The 24,958-nt window shown below is 42.3% G+C and overlaps 1 protein-coding gene across 1 annotated transcript in view; it reads right to left on the minus strand.

Moving 5' to 3' along the window:
• LOC138249169 (acetylserotonin O-methyltransferase-like) overlaps window positions 1-24,958 on the minus strand; it is a 640,042-nt gene that overhangs the window by 336,338 nt on the left and 278,746 nt on the right. The window contains exon 3 of the mRNA XM_069203173.1: window positions 24,047-24,176. Within this exon, the coding sequence (XP_069059274.1) occupies window positions 24,047-24,176 (130 nt within the window). The remainder of the gene's footprint in view (window positions 1-24,046; window positions 24,177-24,958) is intronic.

Genomic DNA, 24,958 nt, shown 5'->3' on the forward strand with positions numbered 1-24,958 from the left:
CCTGGGGCAAAGATACAAATTGAAATCAGGGGGGCTGACTGGCCTCCACGGAGCCCCAGGGACTACCACCTTTCCAGGGCAAATATAAAAATTGAATGTGGGGGGACCACCCGGCTTTCCCCCACACACCCGGGGACCTCCAACTCCTCAGGGCAGAATGACACTAAATATGGGGGGGGGGGTCATCCGGCCTGCCACAGCCCTGGGGACCACCACCTCCCCGGGGCTAGGTTATGTTGGAGGGAGGCACATGCCCCTCCCGAGGAACCAGTGATGGCCATGGGAACTGCCACCTCCCAGGGCCAGCTCCTGCTATGTCCCAGGGTGCCCACCCTCAGGACATAGCTGTTTTTCTGCCTTGGCAGTAGCTTTGACAGCTGCCACCAAGTCAGAGCAAACACCCCACTCATAGCAAGTGAGAGCTGTCAAACATCTCTCACTTGATGCGAGCGGAGGTTTCCTCTGTTTCCCTGCCCGTGGAAAGGCAGGCAGGGAATCAGAAGAAACGTTGCTCTCACAGAGAGAGCTGCTTTAGCTGCTCCCCCACAGTCCCTAACATTGTCACTGGATGCTCTGGGTGGCACCTAGATCACATGCCAGTGCCCTGAGGGATGTGGTCCCCGGGGGCCAGGATCGGCCTATATATATATATATGCACACACACACACACACACACACACATATATATATATATATATGTCTGTATAGATAGATAGATAGATAGATAGATAGATAGATAGATAGATAGATAGATAGATAGATAGATAGATATACACAGCATACAGTACCTCAACGGTATACATAGAGTTACACTGTGGCTGAGGATTGCTGGCTACCTACATTTGTAGCACTTTAGAAGCAGGTATTCCAGGTTGCCTGAGAAAAAGCTTACATTGTAGCCTGCACACAATTATTTTCTTTCATTGCCAGTAAATGTTGCATGCCAAACTAAATATTTCACAGTGCAATATGCATTGGCTGCATACATCCAGAGCTCTTTAACCAAGACAGCAGACTATATGACTTTGGAGAACTGTCCTTCAATGATCATATAAGGTTTTTAGGTGAGGTCTTCAGCCAGAACCTGAAATGGGTGCAGTCAAGAAACATTCTTGGAGGTCAGCCAGGCATATGAATCTGTTAAACATGGAAACACTTGGAACCTGTTGACCAGCCACAGTAAAGAATAGGGGCCTCTGCTATAAGAAGGCACTACTAGGGAGAAACTTAGGAAATCACCTGCAAAGTGGTACCAACTTACAGCTACATGCATCAAGCATATCTCCTTTGCCAGGTTTAAAGGTGGCAGTGTGCCATTTTGCCCATGGCATCAACAATATGCGCACAGGCCCACTGAGCAATGCAAAAAATGAAGTCACTTCCCAACTGTGATCCTTAGATGATTATACACAGACATTCAGTACAAACTTGAAAATAAAGATACCTTAGACACCAGAGTTGTAAACAGATGACAATATTATGAGTTACCTGGACCAGTACCAATGGATAACTGTGTCTAGACACAGGACAATTTCATAGGGTATACCTTCCTGGCCCCTGATTGCGCCACAGGAGTAGACGGTGGTATCACCAGCATTGTCCTGAAGTGTTGTGCCCATACCTTGCACTGACCTCCAACTCATTTCAATCACACTGGAACTATTCTTGGAGTAACTTGTAAGTTTTACCTGGATAAGGTAATATCATGTAGCAGGCCTGCAGTTGTTCTCTTTTTTAGGTGAAATAACTTGGTTTACCAGTTATTTTTTCTGGCGACGCAGACCTAAATCGGAGATTCTAGCCTCTGGTGTTCACATAAAAAATAACAGGTGACTAGTAATCAGGCCCCTAGCTTATTAATATGTATAGGTGGGACATGCTCACTAAGTAACTTTGAATTTCTGTGTAATAACGTGATTCTAAATACTATTTAATGTACCAGCTAAAACAAGCCACACAGTTTGCAAAGGACTGCTTTAAGTTTAAAATCATTAAATGCCTTTGACTGATTAGGGTCCAGCTAGACTTAAATTTGTGGTAGAAACAGAACAAATAATTTTTGGGGAAATGGTTATCTCTGCCTAAACCATGATAGCCCAGTAAGGTTCTTCTTGGTTTTCCATCCTTAGAGTGACTAGAGCTATCTTGGAGTTGGCGTAAACAGGCCTCACAAGAGTGTTCTTGGACCATAAAAAACATATTGGGCAACTGTCTTGCTGAATGTTTCCTGGGTGGAAGAAAGGGAGAGGTAATAACAGTAAAGTATATCTACTCATATGTGAGAAACGAGAGGGTGAGAAGTGGATACCAAAAGGCAACATAAATCCAAATGCAGGCACTCTGGAATTCTGTTATTGATGGGAAAAGAGAAATTTAGATTTATCTAAATTTGAAATGGTACAGTTTCCAACTAGACTGGCTCCTTTCCCACAAGAGGGTGGCAGGAGATCCCAACCAGTTTGAATATAATTTCAATTTTTTTAACAGAATGAAGTACACTATTTTAAAAGGGAAGCTCCATCTTGGACAACTGTCTGTTCGACCAGGGCTTTATTGGCATGTTGCAGCATGACATGACACTGAAATGTAGGGCAGGGTCCATGGTGGAAAGTCTGTGAGGATAGGTTCAGGGGGTTCCAACTGCTACTGATTGTCTACCACCTAGAAATCAGAACAAAACTGGGCTTGGAGATGACAAAATGAAAAAAGAGAGGATGTCTGCTTGCTGTCTTATGTTTTTATGAGAAGACAGTGGTCTTGGATCTTGCTCCCCTTCTGTGCTCAAGCCGTGGAGGTGATTATCAAGTACCCAGATAACCTGGCCTCAAGAAGTTCAATGAAAATGAGAGACAATATAACACCTTGGAAGAGGAATCATCAAGTTCAGTGGTTTGAGGCTTTTGTTGTGGCCCTAAGGAAGAGAGAGTAAACAAGATTGTCTTTCAGTTGAATCTGGGGCTTGTATCACCCAGATCAGCTCCTGAAAATGCAGGACTGTTGGACTTGGCCCTCTCTGCAGGGTCATCTCCAAACATTTTGCCATCACCCCTCCCATTTTACTAAATTAACTTTCTGTTGCTCAAGAACGGACTCCGTGCCCTCTATCACTGCTAACTAGCACTAAAGTGCTTTTACTCACTCCCTAAAACATGGTCAAATTGGCTTATACTTGATTGGCATATTTAATTTACTCATAATCCCATAGGAAAGTGATATATCTTACACCCAGAACCTGTAATTTGAATGCCACTAGTGGACAAGCAGCACTGATTGTGCCACCCACTTAAGGAGCCCCAAAAAACATGTCCCAGGTCTGATATTGCAGCCTGATTACAATTTTAAACCGATAATGTGAATTTTTAATATGACCCCCTTGCCAAGTCGTAAACACCCCTTAAAGAAGGCCCAAGATAGCCCATGGGGCAGAGTGCTTCCAACATTGGGTTGCTTTATTACATTCAATAAGTGCTAAGGTTTGATTGGGAACTGGTGAACATTTCATGCTAGGTATCAGAGAAATTGTAATTTAAAAACCTCTTTAAAACGTTGACTTTAGGTCACCCATGCTCACTTAGATCAACTCCGTACAGATGTGGCCTTAATAATGGTTGATTTTCTAAAAGCATTCGACACTGCTGACTGGAGTTATATGGGGGCGGTGCTAGACCAAATGGGCTTTGGTACCTGCTTCGCGCAATGGTTTCTCCTCTTTACTCCCACCCAATGACCCAAGTTTTGATAACGGGGTGTTGTCTGAGATACTTACAATCCAAGGGGACACCCTTCAGGGTTACTTCCTCTCTCCCCTCATCTTTTCCCTTGCTGCTGAACCCTTGCCGGGACTAATCAGATGTGATGCACAGATGAGGGGCCGGAGGTGGGAGAGGGCCTCAGAAGATAAAATTGCACTGAACGCAGATGATGTCCTCCCATACCTCATGGACCCAGGGTGTTCCACATGTCCTTGAGCGTCTCCATCTTTTTGAAGAGGCTGCCAGCCTCCAGAAAGAGAAATCCTTCTTATCCCTTTTCGGGACAACCTCGCATCGAGTGCCTGGTGGGAGGGCATATCCATTCACCATCTTAGTTTTTAATACCTTCTGATTCACATTGCAACACTGCCTAATCTTACTCACTCACTTCATCTAATGCCCCTCATGAAGACTACCAGAAAAAAGCAAAGCTGCATCGGAGGATCTCTATCTCAACCACCTTGGTAGGGTCGCTCTAATAAAAATGATGATATTACCCCTTGCTTATACACCTTGCAGAATTTCCCTCTTCAAATTCCCAGTACTTGGTTCTGAGAAATAATGGTGCTGATATGATCCTTCCTTTGGTGCGATCATTCTCCCCAGATTGCATATGCCAAATGGCGGCTCTCCGTTATGATGGTGGGATTGCCGCAGTGGACATTTGCCTCTATCACTGGGCATCCCATCTACTGATCATATATGACTGGTTGGTGGGTGGCTAGGCTGACACAGTATAACAACTGGAAATCTGTGAGGTGGGTCTGGATGGGGTGATGCACTGCATGTATGGCCAACGTTGTGGAGGCGGGAGCACTTTGCTTCATGGATTGGGATAGATGACTTACTGGTCAGACACCCTGTTGGAGATGTCAATTGTTGGAATGTCTCTCACACTTGGAAGGCTTCCATAGGTGGGATCTATTAGGGATTACAACTCTGGCCTAATGTGTGGCATGAATCTACCATATACTCATTAGATGGCCTCCAGCTTCAATTATTTTTCCCATACGCAAGTTCAGAAATACCTCCAGATTTATAACGTGCTTGGTTGTTTTAGTAAACACCTTCAGAATCAATCTCCAAGACTTTGACCCCTTCGAAGCAAAGCTGATGATGGGGAGAATGGGGCATAGAGGCAGATCCCAGATATATTGTAAATAATGGATCAGCTCTGCTGGAGATGGGAGGGGTTGGTTGGGAAGATGGAGGAGGCCAAGGTCAGGAGGTACGTTTGGCCCCGCTGGAACTAGTGATATCTGCCCACCTACATCAGATACAACCACACTATTTACATTAGGCCTACATGACTTCTCAGTGCTTATACGCAGCAGCTATCCTCCCAAACCCTAACTGTATGCATTGTCACTCCCCTCCACCGACTTCTTTCACATGGTATGGCTATGCCTGATGATCGCCCAATATTGGTCCCAGATCTCAGTCATTCTGGGCATTCCACTTCAATTGACTCCAGAATTGGCACTGCTGGCTGTGATGGAGGATTTTGGGAGCACCTGGAGGGACAGAGCTCTGCTGGGGCTGGTGAAATTGGTAGCTGAAAGAGACATAGCACCCTCCTCGCAAAAACCAGGGGCCACAAATCTAAAACAATGATGTATTGGCATGGATTGGTGGACTAAGTTGAGAGAACTGATTTACAAAGACCGTGGTTGCTCTAACAGATTCTCAAGAATTTGGGGTAAATGGTGGGAGTATTATGAACTCTCTGCTAAACTGGAAGATTTTTCTGCTACTGGTGACTGAACTAAGTGAGAGGGGTGGGAGTGGTAGGGTGACAGGGATCGCGAGTGAACACACAAAATATTTTGCTCCTTTATTTAATACTGAATAGTATCATGCTTTTCTTTGTATCTTTATCATAAAATCAAGACAATATGTTTATTAAAAAAAACCTCTTTAAAGGTAATATCAGATTTTAAGTTATAATTTTGAAAATGCCACTTTTAGAAAGTGGCTATTTCCCTACCCTAACTATTTGGTGCCTGCAGCCTGGTCCAGGGTCACATGACTGGGTGTAGTTGGCAGTTGAACTTTGTTTATTCCTTCTGGACAGCCACACAATAGAAAGTCTACTTGTGCCTGGATGAACCATCACTGGCAGGATGGGGGGGGGTGGCAGAGCTGGGCACAGCCCCATTTGCAACTGAATAGACAGTGCCCCTCCTTCACACAAAGAATGTATCACCAGGATATTGCTCACACAGCCAGTCTGGAGCCAGAGTAGAAGAGGCAGGAAACGTCAAACACTTCAAAGGGAATTCTTTAGAAATGTCTCCTACTTCAAAGAAGGCTTCAGGTATAAAAACAGGACCATCAGACCACTCTTCAGTTCCCTTTCTGGACCTGGAATAGGACTCACAGAGGGCTGCCTGCTGCTGTGGCCTACTGTGTACTGTGTGCAAGGCCTACTTTGCTGCACCTGGAAGGACTGTTCTGTTGCCTGAATCCTGCCTTGAAACCTCTGAGGCTTGTCCTGCTGCTTGAGCCCTGTTCTGCTGCTTGAACATAGGACTACCAGAATGACTCATGGACAGAAAAGCCTCCTAGCATCTTAAACCTGCACCTGGGCTCAACCTCAGTGAGTTCTAACCCCCCAAGTGGTACCCTTTCAGTCCTGGACCCTTGGTGGTACCTAGAGGTCACAGGAAACTAAAATCAAAAACTTGTACCTCAAATTATTTTTTGCAATAGACGGCTCTGAGAATCAAGAGGAGACTGGGACCAACCTGTGCATCTATCTGCCCAAGGTGCATTGCCAGATGGCCTGACTTTGCAGCAGTTTCTGCCACGCTGTTCTCCGCAGCAACAAACCCTGTTTAGTAATCTTTCACCAAAGGGGTATACGGCTTCAAGAAACTATCATCAGCTACAGCCTCCAACCTTGTCTTGCTGCAGAGATCCGACTTTGAAAAAAGAAACTGAGTCCAAAAGTGGGAATCCTCAATGCCACTTCATCGAGCAGCTCCCAGATGATGACTATGCCTCATCCTTGGACACCTATTGCAGCCTTGTCCTGTTGAACTTTACTTTCTCAGACAACTTTTTTCTGAAAAGATAAGCGCCAACCCAGCTCAATCTACTCTTTGCATCCGATTCGTGTTCCATTGTGGTCAACCATATTTTTTGACAATGAGCAGTGTTAGGCACCTGGATTCCGACGGATGGTTCTTTGATCTTTTAAGTGTTAGTATTTACCTTAAATTTTTAAAATTCATAACTCTGATTCTACTGTTTGAATTTTTGTCATTTTGGTGTCAAATAATTTATTAAAATTTACTCTATTTGTCTAAATTGGTGTGGGATTTTCTTGTGTTATGTTTTCATTTTATTAATGTCTGTGTGCTGAATAACTGCTATGCTCAGTGTCTTAAGTTAAGTCTGACTGCTTTAAATTGAGTGCATTTTGTGGTTCACCCTGAAAGGAATTGCGGCTGTCATGTCCATTTAAAAAAAAAATGAATGCATATCCCCTAAGGATCACTAACTACAGGACTATATCGCTACTCCCTTATCTCAGCAAAACTATGGAGACTCTAGTAAATAAACATCTTTCCTTTCACTTGGAAGTGAACTCCAACCTGGATCCCTCCCAGTCAGGATTTAGAGTCTCACACAGTACATAAACTGCATTGATGGCAGTATTGTACACTATCAAACCTTCCCTAGATTATGGTCTTCCTCCTCTGTTGGTATTACTTGACCTATCCGCTGCTTTTGACACATCTCACAGTCCATCAGTCACTTACTAAGATTCGTGTCTGCAGAAAAGCTCTAGGGCTGTTGAAAAACTTCTGTAGCAACCGGACAGTATATTTGGGATCTTTCATATCTGACATCATGACTTTAGATAAAGGGGTACCACACAGGGCTTCTTTGAGCCCAATGCCTTTCAAGATCTATGTGGCCCTTTTAGCTCAAGCGGTAAGATCATGCAGCTTTGAAGTCACCTCATACTTAGATGAGAGGCAATTGATCATCTCCATGGGTCCTAATCCAGAATCCACAAAAAGTGGATTTGGGGATTGCCTGAGGAAAATTGCTTCCTTTGATGTCCTTTCAGCTGAACAGTGACAAAAAGGAGATCCTGTTGTTCAGCAAGGCCCTCACATACTGGTTGGCTGATTGGTGGGCGTCCAAATTGGGTGCAAATCCTCACCCTAAAAAGGTAGTGAAAAATCTTGGCATATTGATTGACGAGAACATCTCTTTGAGAAATCAGGTAGGCTCCACCTGCGGTGCCTGCTTTGGAATCATGCACATGCTCAGAAAGGTTTTTCAGTGGGTAACGCTACACATTAGAAGAACTCTTACTCAGGCACTTATTGTAAGCAGCGTGGACTATGGCAATGCCCTTTTTGAAGCAACAGAGGAATCACTGCTATCTATGTTACAAGTGGTTTAAAATACTGCTGCACACCTGATCTGTAAACTTCTACCTAGTCTCCATCAGAACCCACATTACAAAATATTTACTGGCTTCCTGTGAGGACCGTTTTATATATATAAACTCCTGTGCTGGTGCACAAATCTTTGCCTAGTATGGGCCCTGCATATCTTCAAAATAAACTCCACCCATATCGTCCTACAATAGATCTGGGATCGAAAGGTCAACTCTTGCCTTTACCTTGGCGTGAACATGTAGTCAAACATAGTGATTGATCTTTTTCCTATCTTGGCCCCCACCATTGGAATAGACTGTGGCCCTCATTACAACTTTGGCGGTCTTCCAAAAAGACCACGGAAACTGCGGGCGCCACTATACCGCCAGTGCTGGCGGTATTTCTGGCATCCTATTATGACTTTTCCGCTGGCCCAGCGGAAAAGTCACATCAGCATTGCAGCCGGCTCATGATAGAGCCAGCGGAAATGTTGATGTGCAGCAGGTGCAGTAGCACCGTCACGCATTACACTGCCCGAAATGCACAATGGGGCTGTGCCTGGAGGCCCCTGTACTGCCCATGCCAAGTGCATGGGCAGTGCAGGGGCCCCCAGGGGCACCCTGAGTCCCCCTTGCTGCCAACCTTTCCATGGCTGTGTTAACCGCCATGGACAGTCTGGCGGTTGGGGACTCATAATCCAGCACCGCTGCCCTGGGGATTATGACTGCCAGGTGGAAGCCTATTGGTATGTTGGAAGGGCCGGCGGTATGGCCGTGGCTAATGCGCCAAGGTCATAATCCACTGATGATACACCGCCAGCCTGTTGAGAGTGTTAACACAGGTGTACCGCCGGCCGCCGGGGTCGTAATGAGGCCCTGTGTTTGTACATTTGGTCTTGCTCAGACATTTCCTGCATTAAAAAGCTCCTTAAAACCTGGCTTTTTTACATTATTACTCTCCCATTTTACCTATAATTGCGCTCCAGCGCAGAGATACTCCTTTGGGGGATGATTTGTTGTAGAATACTAAGTACCTATAACAAACCATTTCACATAACATATCATGACCTAACCTAATATAACATAACATTTGCCACATGTCCTGCCTCTTTACAGTGGTAGAAGGCCCGCTTGACAACCTCCTGACACAGATTTTTCCTGTGTGGGTCTCCCATGCAAGGTGTGACTTACCAGGAAGGGAAAATCAGTAGAGTTCTAAAGGTTTAGGAAAAAAACTTCCGTTACATCAGTGACATTGTCTGTCATTTGGGGAGTTGTTTTTTAAGAAACAAAAAATATGAGTATGCTGCAACAACTAGGTTACCCACTGTTGGACCAGGCTCTTTCTGCAGGGTCATCCCCATACTTTTTGCTTTCTCCTCCATTTTTTATAGATTTTGTTTTTGTTGACTTTAGGACTCTGGGCATTTTACAACTACTAACCAGTGCTAAAGTGCATGTGCTGTCTGCTTAAAACATGGTAACACTGGCATATTTGCATGGTAACATTGGCATATTTAAAGTACTTATGGTAACATTGGCATAATTTATGTACTTATAAGTCCCTAGTAAAGTGCACTACATGTTTCCTGGGCATGTTAATTAAATGCTACTAGTAGGCCTGCAGCACTGATTGTGCCACCCGCTTAAATAGACCTTTAAACATGTATCAGGCCTGCTATTGCAGAGGGTGTATGCCAGTTTCACTGCTATGTCGACTTGGCATTTAAAACCCCCTACCAAGCCTTAAACTTCCATTTTACTACACATAAGACACCCCTAAGTTAGGCCACAGGTAGCCCATAGGGCAGGGTGCAGTGTAAGTAAAAGGTAAAACATACACTTTTTAGTTCTACATGTCCTGGTAGTGAAAATCTCACAAATTATTTGTTTACTACTGTGAGGCCTACCCCTCTCATAAAGATAACACTGGGGATTTCTTAGTACATTTACTGAGTGTAAATCCTCACTGAGAAGGAATAGGACTATTGTGTTTGGTATCTACGTGCATGTAATAATAAATACTCAATAATGGTAAAGTTGCATGTATGATTATACCTTTAAAAATGCCACTTTTAGGAGGTTGGCATTTTTCTGCTCTTAAGCCCTGTATGCCTGCTCCCTGTCTCCAATAGACACCTGGGTTGGGTAACAGCTGTGCTCTGGTCATTGCCTCTAGACAGTCAACCACAAAGGGAGTTGAGATGTGCCTGATGGGACACCCACATCCTGATGGGCCATCACCAGGCTGGTGTGCCATCCTAGGCAGGATGGGAGGGAGGAGCTGAAACTTACCCCTGAAAAGGTCCATGCCTGTCCTCATGCAAAGACCTGCGTATCCCGCTACAGTTTCTGGAGTCAGGGCAGGAAAGGAAGGAGCTGTGTAAACTTCAAAGCCCTTCTTTGAAGTGACCTCCACTTTAAAGGGACCACTGGGGTAAGAATTGGACTTTTGACCCTACCAAATCAATACACTTCTGGACGTGAAGACATTCTGACATGAAGAAGGATTGCTGTGCTGATCAAGGGACAGTTACTCTGCTGGAACTCTGCTGGACTTCAGCTTTGCTGTACCAGCCCTGCTGACTGCTACCCTCCTTGCCTGGGAGTGAGAAGGACTGGACATGCATCTCTACATCCAAAGACTTGCTGGCTTGCCTCCTGACTTCAAAGACTTCACTCAACTCTGATTCAGCTTCTGGACTCTGCCAACTGTGAGTTCTACCTTGTCAAGTAAATCCAATCTAGTCCTGGGCCCTTGGAAGAGGGTTCTGCAAGAATTCTCTGCAGAAGTCGAGAGATCCTCGCTTCTGCACAAATTGGAACCGCTGCATCTCTCCTCAACGACGATGCATTGCTGCAGGGGACAAAGATATCTCAGTACTAACTGTACTGCTCGGAACTAAAGCATCGATCCAGCCTCAATGCCTTGCTTTCACATCACCAGCTGCATGACTTGACGACAATGGATTGCCTCCATTGTAAATGTTTCAACACAGCACCACAAGGACATTGTATGCACTACTTTGCAGCTTGATGATCATCCCTGAATGCATGAATCAGAACTGACTCATCACCTTCCAATCAGATCTTCAATGTCGACACAACCCTCCACACAAGGTACTGTTTCAGTAGGACAAAGTTGGTCCCTGTAGCCGGCCCATAATCCATTGTGGTGGGCCTGAACTTTTGGTTTTACCCCGGTCTAGCACAACCAGATAGCCTCAGTTGGTGCTTTAGGTTTCTAAATACTACAACTGCAGATATTCTTTAAAAATGTATAACTCAACTTCTACATATTGGATTTTGTTGATTTGGTCTTGTTTTGCATATTCAATTCTGACCTATTGTTCTAACCTGATGTGGTGTCTTTGTGTGTGGGGTTTTCACAGTTTTACTGTTTAAAGTGTTGCACACATACTTTACACGTTGCCTCTAATGTTAAGTCTGACTGCTCTGTGCCAAGCTACTAGAGGGTGAGTACAGGTTAATTTATGGTGTGAAACTGACTTACCCTGACTACGATTCTGGTTCCTATTTGGACAGGGTGAATACTTCTGCCATCCAGAAACCCAATTTCTAACACCTACCCATCATTCACAAGCATTTTTAGCAAAGCAATCTCCATCAACAAATAAGTTGGGTGTGTCTCCACCAGAAGAGAAATGTTACCACTGACTCTTCACCCACCAGGGACAAATTAACTCATAAGTTCAAATATAGTGAATGAGCATAGAAGAAATAGCAGAGTGATTCAAGCCACAAGATATCTTTGTAGGTTACAATTTTCAAGTTTGCCCAAATGAGCCTTTTAGCACCAAACCTCAGATCTCCACTGCAATCATGAACTCAACCTATCTGACTTAAATAACCCTCAGTGACCACATTTCCTTACTTTGGCATTTCTAACTCTGGAAAAAACTATGGGCCTGATTTAAGGAAAATGGCCTTGCACCCAGTACAGCGCCAATTTCCTTGCACCCCTTAGCACCCCTTTAATGCCACCTTGTGTGCACTGTATCTAAGATACGGCACACCATGTCGGTAGTTAGGGACTAGCCTCAAATTTTTGACACTAGTTCGGATTTTGCAGGATTAGCGGGAAAAATGTTGACGCTAATCCTGCAAAGCCAATTGAGGCCCATTGTAAACAATGGTGTGCCTTCTTTTAACGACTGCTCTCAGCTGGTGTTAAAAGTGCTGAAAAAATTGATACAAAGAAATCTCTTAGTTTTCTTTGCACGATTTTTGTGGCCCTCCCTAATGGAGGAGAGCCTCCTTTGCTTACATTATGCATGACATAGGCATAACGTAGCGCAAAGGGTTACAAAGTGGCACATTGCATGCATTGTGCCACTTTGTACATTTTGCGTGGAGATTTTCGCCTCGTTGGGCCATATTAGCATAACAAAAATGATGCTAATGTGGCACAAGGAGGCTGTGGGGGTTCTTAAAATTAGATCGGGCTCTTAAATCTGCCCCTATGTTGGAAGGCAATACTAATGACCCAGACAAACTTGTAGTTTTTAGTCAACCTGCAATCCATCATGATCAGCATGAAAGTACATCTAAGACTCGGTCATGCAAGGCCCCAGCGACAACATTTACTGTGGTTTTATTCATTTGTCACAATTCCTGATTCCCTTTTCAAGTTTTTGTCATTTTGGTTGTCATTTTTTAAATAAATTATTTTCCTTCTTTACTAAGAATTTTATCTGACTAATGTTATGCCTTTAATGCTGTTTGAGTACCTAACACACATTTTTACAGAGAGCCTGCCGTGATTTTGAGACATAGCCATAGGTCAAGTCTAGGACGCCTATTTGTAAGCTTATTTTTTCTTGTTGGGCACTGTGCTACTTACCTTTGTGGGGGCTCATACATTACAATCACCCTATTACGTAATTGTAGGAAAGTACTATCTTCCTTGGCATGTTACCCCCATTTTTACCTGTATGTCAATATGTTTTTGCCTGTCTCACTGGGATCCTGCTGGTCACGACCCCAGTTCTCATAGTTTATGGCTTAATGTGTGCATCTGTATAGTGTTTGACTGTGCCACTGAGGCTCTGCTAGTCAGAACCTCAGTGCTTATGCTCTCTCTGCTTTTAAATTTGTTACTATAGGCTAGTGGCTTCATTACCAATGTCAATTGGCACACTGGACCCCCCTTATAAGTCCCTAGTATATGGTACCTCGGTACCTAGGGCATTGGGGTTCCAGGAGATCTATATGGGCTGCAGCATTTCCTTTGCCACCCATATGGAGCTCAGACAAACCCTTGCACAGGCCTGCCATTGCAGCCTGCATGAAAACACGCACACCTTATTTCACAGCCATTTTCACTGCACTTAAGTAACTTATAAGTCACCATATGTCTAACCTTCACTTGCTGAAGGTTAGATGCAAAGTTACTAAGTGTGAGGGCACCCTTGGACTAGCAAAGGTGCCCCCACATAGTTCAGGGCCATTTCCCCAGAATTTGTGAGTGTGGGGATGCCATTACACACGTGCACTACATATAGGTCAATACCTATTTGTAGCTTCACAATGGTAACTCCGAATATGGCCCGGTAACATGTCTAAGATCATGGAATGGTCCTCCCATTCCAAATCTGCCATTGGGGAGCAAATTCCATACATCCTGGGGCTCCACTAAGGACCCCCAGTACTGCCAAACCAGCTCTCTGGGGCGTGCACTTCAGCTACAGCTGCTGCCACCTTACAGACAGGGTTCTGCCCTCCTGAGGTCTGGCCGTCCAGTCCGAGGAAGGCAGAGCAAAGCATTTTCTCTGAGAGCAAGGTGTTACACCCTCTCCCTTTGGAAATAGGTGTTAGAGGCTGGGGAGGGGTAGCCTCCCCCAGCCTCTGGAAATTCTTTGAAGAGCACAGATGGTGCCCTCCTTGCATAAGCCAGTCTACACTGGTTCAGGGACCCCTTGTCCCTGCTCTGGCGTGAAACTGGACAAAGGAATGGGGAGTGACCACTCCCCTGTCCATCACCCACCACCCCAATGGTGGTGCCCAGAGCTCCTCCAGTGTGTCCCAGACTTCAGCCATCTTGCTTTATAAGGTGTGGGGGCCTTCTGGAGGACTCTGAGTGGCCAGTGCCAGCAGGTGACATCAGAGACCCCTCCTGATAGGTCCATACCTGATAAGGCAGCTAATCCCCCTCTCAGGGCTATCTAGGGTCTCTCCTGTGGGTTCTCTTCAGATTCTGCTTGCAAGTTTCCTTCAGGAATCCTCTGCAACTACTTCATCATCTTCTGATCAACCACAGCCTGCTCCAGGAACCGCTGTAACAGCAACAAAGTATCCACAAGGGATACTTTTCCTCTGCAACCTCAGCTCCAGCCAGCAACTGCAACAGTTTCCATGGTGTGCACGCTCTGAGGACTCCCTGTTTTCACCCTGCACCAGAAGGACCAAAGAAATCTCCTGTGGGGTGACGGAGTCACTCCACTGTTCCAGCAGGCACCTTCCAAGATGACGACCGGTACCCTTGGACTCCTCTCACAGTGACAAGTGAGCTCCTAAGGACACAGAGGGTAGACATCATCTACATAGACTGTCCTGAGGTCTTGCTGATGCAATTTGGAGGAGGTAAGACCTTGCCTTCCCAGAGCGCAGTGGTACCCCTGGGCACTGTGTCTTCTTCACCTCCTGAGGCCTTTGTGCACTATTTTCAAAATTCCTTCATTCACAGCCTGGCCCAGATCCCCAGCACTCCATCCTGTGATGCTCAACTCGCTGAGTTGTTCTTCGGTGGGGAGGGACTTTCCTTTGTTGTGCTGCACCAACTGCATTTTGCACCTCCTTTGTCCCCGTGTCCTGGGAATCCCGTGGGTGCTGTCTGGCATCCTGAGGGCTCTCTAAAGTGCTGAGAGTCCCCTCTTCCTCCTCACACAGAGTTGAGGCCCCCACGTCCCTCCTAGGTCTAGCCAGTGCCATTTTGATGCAAAATGCTCTTTTGTCGTAACCAAGGCTTGTTGGTGACTTCCAACACGAAATCACATCTGCATCCATCTTCACGTTGTGGGACATCCTTTGCATCATGCAGGAACCCACTGGCATCTTCCTAGGGTACATTCCTGCAGTCTTCGACTAACCGGGGACTCTTCTTTTGCACCCTCTTCTGGGCTTGCAGGGGCTCCTGTCCTTCCTGGAACTTTTTCCGACTTCTGGACTTGGTCCCCTTCCTTTGAAGGTCTTCAGGTCCAGGAACCCAGCAGTTGTTGTTTGCAGACTTGGTTGGTTACTGCACAATCCCAATCACAGGGTGTAGTGTGTCCTAAGGAAACTTGCAGTACTTTACTCCTGCTTTTCTGGGCTCTGGGTTAGGATAATTTACTTACCTTTACTGTATTCTTACTCTCACAGCAATTCTGCACACACTACACTTGTCTAGGGGAGAATTTGTGATTCGCATTCCACTTTCTTAGTAAATGGTTTGTGTTGCCCCTGGACCTATTTTCTCCCATTGCATTCTATAGCATTTCCCATTGTTTGCATTGTTCTATGACTATTCACTTGTCTAATTTTGGTGTCTAGTGTATATATTGTGTATAATACGTGCCTCCAAAAGGAGTATTGTCTCTTAAAAATTTTGGTACTGTGTCACCCAAATAATTACCTTTATTTTTGGTAACACTGAGTATTGTCTTTACTTGTGTATAAGTACTATGTAACTATAAGTGGTATTGCATGAGCTTTGCATGTCTCCTAGTTCAGCCTAAGCTGCTCTGCTGTATCTACCTCTATTAGCCTAATCTTCTAGAAAACTACTACTTTACTAGTAGGGGAAAACTGGACCTGGTACCCGCTACAAACCATGGCAGCCTCCAACAATAATTCAGTTCTGCATCTGCGTTATATAACAATCACCTACATGAGGTAAAGTCTGTTATGAATGTCTCGTAAGATGCACCTATATTTCGGGGTCTTCCTCTATCCTGTTCTCCACTTCAACTCCAGAGCCTCCCTATGGTAAAGTACATTGAAAAGTAAAGAAACCTATATAACGAAAAACAAATTAATAACAATATTTTTTATGTTACACATTATTGTAAATTAAATGTATATATTTGCTTTAAATTTAGGAAAAATCGCATGGCACATCAATATTGAATTAATTTCTAATTAAATATTTAATTAAGATTAATCTATTAACTTAAAAATGATTTAGTTGAAGTTTTAAAATAAAAAATAAACTCCCACTAAAATAAAAACTATATTATGATCTACATTATTAAGTATTAAAGGTGATGTATAGTATTAATTAAAAGTATTTTCACGATATTTTAATGAAATTACTTACATTAATTCTTGAATTCAGAATTTTTTGTTACATTATTTTACAATTAAATAATAAATGTGTTTTATTTTCATATGCGCTGTTAAAATTATATTTATTCATGTGATTAACTATTGTTTTTACTGTTGTTAGAAATGGGCTATTTGGTTGGCAGTCAGGTTACCCCTGTCCAAGCTAGGACCCTCACTCTAGGAGAAACACACCTGGTTAACCCCTTCTCACCTCTTTGGTAGCTTGGCATGAGCAGAAAGGCTTAACTCAGAAGCAATGTGTAAAGTCTTTGTAACAACACACATGGGAATACAGTGAAAATGCTACAAAATGGACACCACACCAGTTTAGTAAAATAGGTAATATTTATCTAAATCACACAAGACCAAAATGACAAAAATTCAACATACGCAAGTCAAGATATTAATTTTAAAAGTAAAAGCAGCCTTACTCCTTAGAAAACAATGGAAACATTGATTTTACACAAAGTACCTGGCTTGCATAAAAAATAAAGCTGCATGGGCGAGCGTGTGTCGGAAAAGTCAGCAATGCGTCGATTCCTTACTCGTAAGTGAGGCTGTGCATCGTTTCTTCTCCAGTTGGGTAGACGATGCATCATTTTTCTCCCCTGCAAGAAAGCGATGCATCAATTCCCGGACATGGCACCTCAGATCCGTGCAGGTTCATAATGACTTTGACGCCCAGCGACGATGCGTGAGAAATCCGGTCACACTGTGTTAGAAAACCACGCTGTGTGGGGTTTGTGTCATTATCAGCAGCAACAAGCAGGTGTTGCTTCCTTTCTCCAGCTGTGATGCATCGATTTCCCAGCCGCGGTGCAGGTGGGTCGGTTTCAGCCGCAAACCTGGTGGCGCATCATTTTTCAGCCACATTGCAGGTGGTACATCGAGAATGTCCCCGCACAGTCTTCTGTGCGGGGATTTCAGCCCTTGTTCTGCCAACTTCACCTTTCAGGGGCCTAGGGGCTGGGTACGGTACCACTTGGCAGGGAAGGAGTCTCAGAAGAGAGTCCAGATGCTGGCAGAGGATGTCTTTGATGGCTCTGAGGCTTCAAAACAAGAGTCAAGCTCAGTTCAATCCCTTGGAGATTTTTCACAAGCAGGAGTATGCCTGAAAGTTCAATCTTTGTCCTCTTTGTCCTCTTTCAGATAGAAGCAGTAAATGTAGACCAACCCAATAAAGCATAGTCACACTCATACCCCTTTCTGCCTTTGAAGTAGGTAAACTTCAAAGAAAAGTATCTGTTGTTCACAAGATCCTGGCTTGCCCAGGCCAGGCCCCAGACACACGCAAGGGGGTTTCAGACTGCATCTCCTCACTCCACTCTATCCCAGATAGCCCAGATGGCTCATCAGGAGATGCAGGCTACACCCCAGCTAATTTTGTGTCACTGTCTAGTGGGGATTCACAGGAGGCCTAAGGTTTGGGGATGACCCTGCTAAAAGGGCCAGGTCCAACAGCTGCAGTAATGTAGAAGGGCAGTTTGTGAATAGCAGTGGGCTTACTCCTTTGTGGGTGGGTGCATTCCCATCCCTAACCACCTCCTTTACCCTCTCTAAGCCCCTCCTTGACTCCATATTAATTCAGAACTATACACCACTTTCCAAGCACTCCCCTCCGCCCATCCTACATTTACTAATAGAGCTGTTTACTTACATTTGTGAAGAGTCTGCATTCTGGGTAAGATCATCTCACAGGAAATGATAGGAGGGATCGAGGCATAACCTACACATTAAGTTTGTAAATAGCATTTTGCAGTATGTTTGTAGCCCTATTGTTGTACTATAAAATATACTAAAAAAATGCAGCTTGTGAATAGGCTCCTATATTTGTTGTGAATGATATGTGTGATGTCTGATCTAGATGTTCACTACACACTAACCTCTGAAAGTAAATCTTGACTATTCAACCCTGAAAGTCAAATATCAAGGATCAGTTCCTTGGATATCGATTGATTTCATAGTAGTACATGGTCCCTGTATTTACAAATAACGTAACATACTTATCACAAGGATTTCCTAACTGCCCTTGAATCACACAGGCCATGGAGAACTGACCTGACCTTGAGTTTGAGGCAAAGTTTAGAGATGAATCCAGAGCATCCTTTAGAGTCCGAGAGATCAGGTACGCTGGTTTGCAAAAAGGCGAACTAGTAACATGCATGTCACTCTGGGACTATTGGTTAAGGGTCTAGTGCGTAGCCCCATCACAAGATCTTCCTTAAGTGCATCCTCACTGTCGGTTTTCCTGAGCCTTGTGATTTGTTTTCCCCGTCTAGCCATGTCCCTGATTGCACAGTTACCTCTGCAGATTAAATCACACTTTGCATAGGAAAGTAGATCTAATAATGAAGCTACAGAATGTTTGAGTGAACCAATTGTTTCCAAGAAAAAATTACAAGCTAAAAGAGAGACCTCATATAAGAGATGAAATGGGCAATTCCCCTTTATGCCTTTTGTGGAAGAGCAAAATCATCTAAGCTCTGGCTTTATTGTGGTCCTGTCCAATTTCTCTTTGCTTTGATTGATAAATTGGTGAAGATGAAAAGCCACTGTTGCGCACCAGTCAAGGAGCACTAGTTGTATCGATCCAGTATCCCGCTTCAGATACCAACCCTCTCTTAACTGAACTATATCTTGTCGATGGAACTTTGACCTAGCAGATGGTTCTGCTCAGAAGCAGCTCACAACTCCCACCCAAGCCGTTTGGAACTGTAGAGGTCACATGCTTGTGGTTGCTAAAGCTCATGAAAGGCAAGAACGCAAAGTTGCTTCTGTTGTCCGTTTCTTTACAAGGGTTGCATATCAGCCACAAGCATAATCTGGATTGTCCCCTGGGAATACATATGTGTTTTCTAGATAGTTGTATGCACTTTCATGCAAATACATAGGCCCATATTTATACTTTTTTTTGCTCTGCATTTGCGTCGTTTTTTCACGCAAAAGCGGCGCTAACTTACAAAATACAATTGTATTTCAGGTACAGCAGAAGTCTGGCAGAGTGCACAGCAGGCCATAGCAGGAAGTAGTCCTCTTAGTGAGATGAAATGCAGTCTGAAGGTCCTATTTTTCTACCCTGCTCCTAGAAGGTGGGCAAAGTTTCTGGAAAGGTTCTTTAAAGTGCTTGGAATTTCCTGACTCCCATGCCCTGAGTCCAATCTAGCTGCAGTGACATTACTGGGCCATTAGGCCCATTGTGAGGAGACAGGGCCCAGGACATTCAGGTGCATGTGGGGCTGTGCCCAGCTCTGTCCCCCCATCCTGCAAGTTGATGACCGATTGAGGCTCAGGTAGTACCTTTATTGTGTGACTGTCCCGGAGGAATTCACAAACTCTAACCATCAGCTACACCCAGTCATGTGACCCAAGACAGGGTGCAGGCACAAATGGCTACTGGAGAAAATACCAACTTTCTAAAAGGGGCATTGTCAAAATTGCAATGGTAAATCCAACTTCACCCTTAAAGAGGGTTTATCATTATAATTCTATAGCTACCAAAAATGATATATCTAACCCCTCTCATTTAGGAATTATAGCTTAATAAATGCTCTAAGGAATCCACTATGTTATCCTATGAGAGGGGTAGGCCTCACGTTAGTGAAAAATGAATTTCTGAGTTTTTCACTACAAAGACATGTAAAACATAAACGTACATGTCCAAACTTTTAATTACAGGGCACCCTACCCCAAGGGCTACTGAGGGCCTGCCGTAGGGTTGACCTATATGTAATAAAAGGGGGATTTAAGTATTGGGAAGGAGGTTTACATGCTAAGTCGACATGGCAGTGTGACACTGCATTCAAGCTGCAATGGGAGCCCTGGGGCATGATGTGAAGTGATGCAGGCCCTCTGAAAACATTTAATTTACAGGCCCTGGGAATACCATATACCACTCTATAAATGACTTACAAGTATATTAAATATGCCAACTAGGTATATGCAAATCAAGCCATGTTTATGAACGTTAGCACAAGCAATTTAGCACTGGCTAGCAGTCCTAAGGCCAATCAAAATTAATTCAGCAAAACGTGGAGGGTAAAGGTGAAAAGGTTTGAGGTAACCTTGCAGAGAGGGCCAGGTCCACCTACATCTTGCATTGATATAAAAACCCATGTTTCACAATGAAACTTACAATATGGGAAATATTTCTTGCTTCCCTACATAGAAAAAACATTGTTTGCTATGCTAAAAACTTCAGCATCATTTGAAGATTCTTCACAATAATACTAATATTAATTTACCTCAGCTCCTTTCTAAAACATTTTGGGCTTAATTCATCAAGTGGTGGTCAAGAAAATGTGGTGTCCCAAACCATGTTTATCCTATGAAATTTCCCACAGGAACTTTGGGACGCAATGAACAACAAAAGAGATTTACAGCAAATTAGACAGAAAGATATATCTTTACTCAGAAAGGGTACCTTTTGTGATTTGGTGCATAGTTCTTTTTTGAGAAATTAAGCTTCAAAATGTAGTGATGTCTGAAGGTTGTTCCAATGGGAGTACTATACTCTCATTGTACTGCAAAGGAGCTGTATTGACCAAGAGGCTGTTTTTCCCAGTCAGCCCCTTTGTTATTATGGGGCTGATTCACTCCTTTGGTACCGAGCAATCAGATTGACCCAGTGAGGTATCTTATGAGGACCTTGTGGTCCAGCAGGAATGCCACAGAATATCCCTGGACTGTGCAAGTCTTAGAAAGTGAAGCTTGCATTGTCCAGTGGTACCTTGGAGATCCAACGTTTGCGAAGATACCACAGAAGTACTGCAGTACCGGAGAAAAAAATGTAAAATGTGGGGGCGGTGTGCATGGAGGGTTTGTCGGACCATCGGGTGTTTTTACATCAAATCATAAAAGCACATTTTGTGGGTAAACATCAAGCTTTTTTACAAAATTGGTGTAATTCTGTGACATTATTTCTGCATCATTGATCTCTGCAAGAAGACATTAGGAAAAAGTGTTCTGGGACTCTTATTTTTACTCAGCCAGCAGATGAAAGATCCCCTGAAACTTTCAAATTTTTTGAAGATATTATACAGCGCCCAAGTAATAAGCAAAACAAAAAATGCTCTTCCCATGAAAACTCTGATGTACCTATAACTACACTGTGGTAACTGCTACTGTGCTATAGACATACATACATACATGTGTACATATAGCCAATGTGTAGTTATATTTGAGACTAAGGGGCATATTCATAATTACATTGTGTACAATGTTTAGTAGTACAATAGTAGTGTACTTATTGTAATATCAACTTTTTATAAAATACTATTTACTAACCTACGTGTGGAGATTTACGCTTCTCACCTTTCCTATCCTTTATATGCAGAAGTTGCCACCCTGGCTGCAGAGATCTCCGCACATGTAAACCTACATTTCAGTAGTAAATATAGGAAGGACAGAAGAATAGCGGGGCAATTGGGAACATCTGCTACAAAATGGAGAGGGTTAACAGAGGAGTAAGGAGGAGATTTAGGAAGGGTTCAGAAGGGTTTTATGGAGGCACATGCACCCTTACACAAAAAAGTGAAGTTATTGCTGCTATTTACAGACTGCTCTTCTATTTTTACTACAGCCAAAGAGGTCCAAAAACTATTGTAAATGTACTCCTCCTCAGACCTGGAGTAAGTCCCCCGCCCACATGCTCAACCACTGATACTGCAAGACCCTCCCATAGAAACAATGGAGAGTGGGATTTAAAATAGAATCCCAAAGGAAATAATGTTAAATTATATTACTTTTTTATGACTTTTAATTAACACAAAATAATTTTAATTTAAAGTTAAACTAAAGTATATTTATATTTTAAACCAAACTAATTCAATAAATTTTAATTAATTCTATACCTGGCTTTTGGTAAATTTGAATTAATACGAAAAAATAAACATTATACTTTAGCTGTTTTTTTTTTTAAATAAATCTTTACAAAATGTATTTATATTGAACTTAACATACTTAAATCAATTAAACATGCAATTCAAAATTAATTTAATAATGTTCTTTTTATTCTACATTTTAAATAAGTAAAATTGACATTAATATGTAATGTAATAATATTTTAGTTTTTTTAATTCTTATTTAAACAGTGTTTCATTATCTACCCCCCCTCCGCTTACATATCAAAAGTTACTAGTAGCAACTTTACACTGTAAATTAGTCTTCACCACCTGAATTCAGAGGTGGAGACATGTAAATCTATCCTTTATAGTAAATGTACCCTCAAGAGTAGTCTAAAGTGAGGAATATACTTCAAAGTGTAAGGGTAAATCTCCAACTGTAGTTTTACTTACATGTAAGTTTACCTTTGTGAACAGGCCTGCATTTCCATTGAAAGGGTATTTTTTTTAATTGCCTATAATTTTGAATGTATTCATATGTTTTCACAAAATTATGGAACCTACCTAATGAGAGAGTAAAGTTTCTGCCTGCCAGGTTTTGTGAAGATCAGTCTTTGGGAAAAAGTTAGGGGTGGATGAAAACGTGTTCCATTGCCAGTTTTAGGTCCCATAGGAAATTATGCCAAAAGGCAGAGAAAAAATCTCTGAACTGATTTTCATCAATCATGGCATAAAGCAGATCTTTAATCAGAAAGTGAGGTTTTTTTATTGATGTGGTGTAAAATCTGTTCAGTAGTTCTTGAAGTATATGCATTTAAAAAATGTGCCTGTGGGTTTTAAAGGATTAATACCTTTGTATCAACCTACCATTTAAATATCATAGTTAAAAACTGGGTTACTTTTATGGCTCAAACATGTAAAACCTCTGTACAGAAAAGAAAGGGTCAGCAAAGTTCTCCATCAGTAAGTTTCTGAATAGCATTTTGTAGTACGTGAATAGTACTACTGTAGGTCCACTATACACTGTTCAAAATGCTGCTTGTGAAGAAGCACCATGGTACTTATGGTATGTACAGTGGTCCCTTCCCTTCATCACATACAAGTAAACCAATCAGTCACACTAAATTTGACCACAATGATATATGTTTAATCATTTACAATGATGCTTCTGCTGAAATATAAAACAAATATTTCTAGTGCATCACTTTTTTATTGACTGTTTTGTGAGGTAACTGCCAACATGTGTTGCTTCTTTAATGTTTTATTAATTTGGTACACCAACTGATTCTTTCTGTTGTCCACAGTGAAGTAGGGAAGTTTTTATGTTTCGTTTGGTAACAGGACTTCTTTTCTTTTGACACCTTTACTCAATTGGGTATAACAAGCATTAGAAAGACATCAGATCCTTGTTTAGCACCTTGAAGTTGAATTAATCATTATGTTGGACTCAACATTCATACAATGCGAAAGTGAATTGATCTTAAATTATTGATTTGCTGTATAATCTTTGTTCAAAGGAATTTAACCAGTTTTAGAAATTAAACATAATAGTATTTGCTGTAAATGGGTCATCTTCAATGGAACTGATTTTGAATTAAGAGGAGAAATCCACAATGATCCTTTTCTTGGATGGGGCATTTTCCACAGAATATGATTACAACAAGGACTGAAGTAGTGAGCTATCAAGGAAACAACAATGGATGCAAAAATGTGAAATAATTGTTTCCTACCTCACTGCATCTGGCAAATAGTTCCAATAATTGTACTTCTTATCAGAGAAGTATGTCATCATGGGAATAAAGGACTTTGGGCTGGACTTTGTCAGGTAGGTATCAGACAGTGCAGTGTTCTTGTAACATGCTAGAGAGATACAATTGGAATTAATCAGTAAAAGTAAATGGCATTAATGAATTGCTACAGTATAACAACTACCAATGTAACAGTATAATAGATACCAAAAGGCAAAATAATTTTGAAGTATGCTATCGAGTTGCAGTGGTAATTAGAGAATAGAAGATTAAAAAGCACTATTGATATGAAACATCCTCATTGGAAAGTGAACAAGTAACTTTTGTTAATCACATTTTAAAGGGAAGTTTTTTAACTTCCTGGCTTCACAAGTGGGGTCTCCAGAAATGCTTTTAGAAGGCAATAGAATAGGCCACATATAATATTGATGGTGTTGCGGCATCATGTAATAAATACACACGTACATTATAAGTTTAGGTCCTTTTTTAATTTGCATAATGCTGTAGTATGAAAAACATGTTACACATTGAAGCGTGAACTATGCTAAATAAGTGTCAGTTCCTTGTGAAATATGGATTTTTTAACAAAATGACATCCCAACCAAACACTCTGCATAGCTTTACAATTGTCTGGGTTACTAGAAATATGAATAAGAAATATTGTGTCAAGAATATCAAGGACAAAAATATTGTGAAGACAGCTTTCTATGGGAAAGCAAAGTTTTACTATACTTAGCTCCCCAGATATGTACCTTGACAATATATGTATATATAGATATATATATATAAAAATATATGTATATATATTCATATATATGTATATATATATATATATATATATATATATATGTATATATATATCTTCAAGGTTCTTAGATATGGATTTTGTATTTA

The sequence above is a fragment of the Pleurodeles waltl genome, chromosome 8 (assembly GCF_031143425.1).
Source record: "Pleurodeles waltl isolate 20211129_DDA chromosome 8, aPleWal1.hap1.20221129, whole genome shotgun sequence".
NCBI lineage: Eukaryota > Metazoa > Chordata > Amphibia > Caudata > Salamandridae > Pleurodeles > Pleurodeles waltl.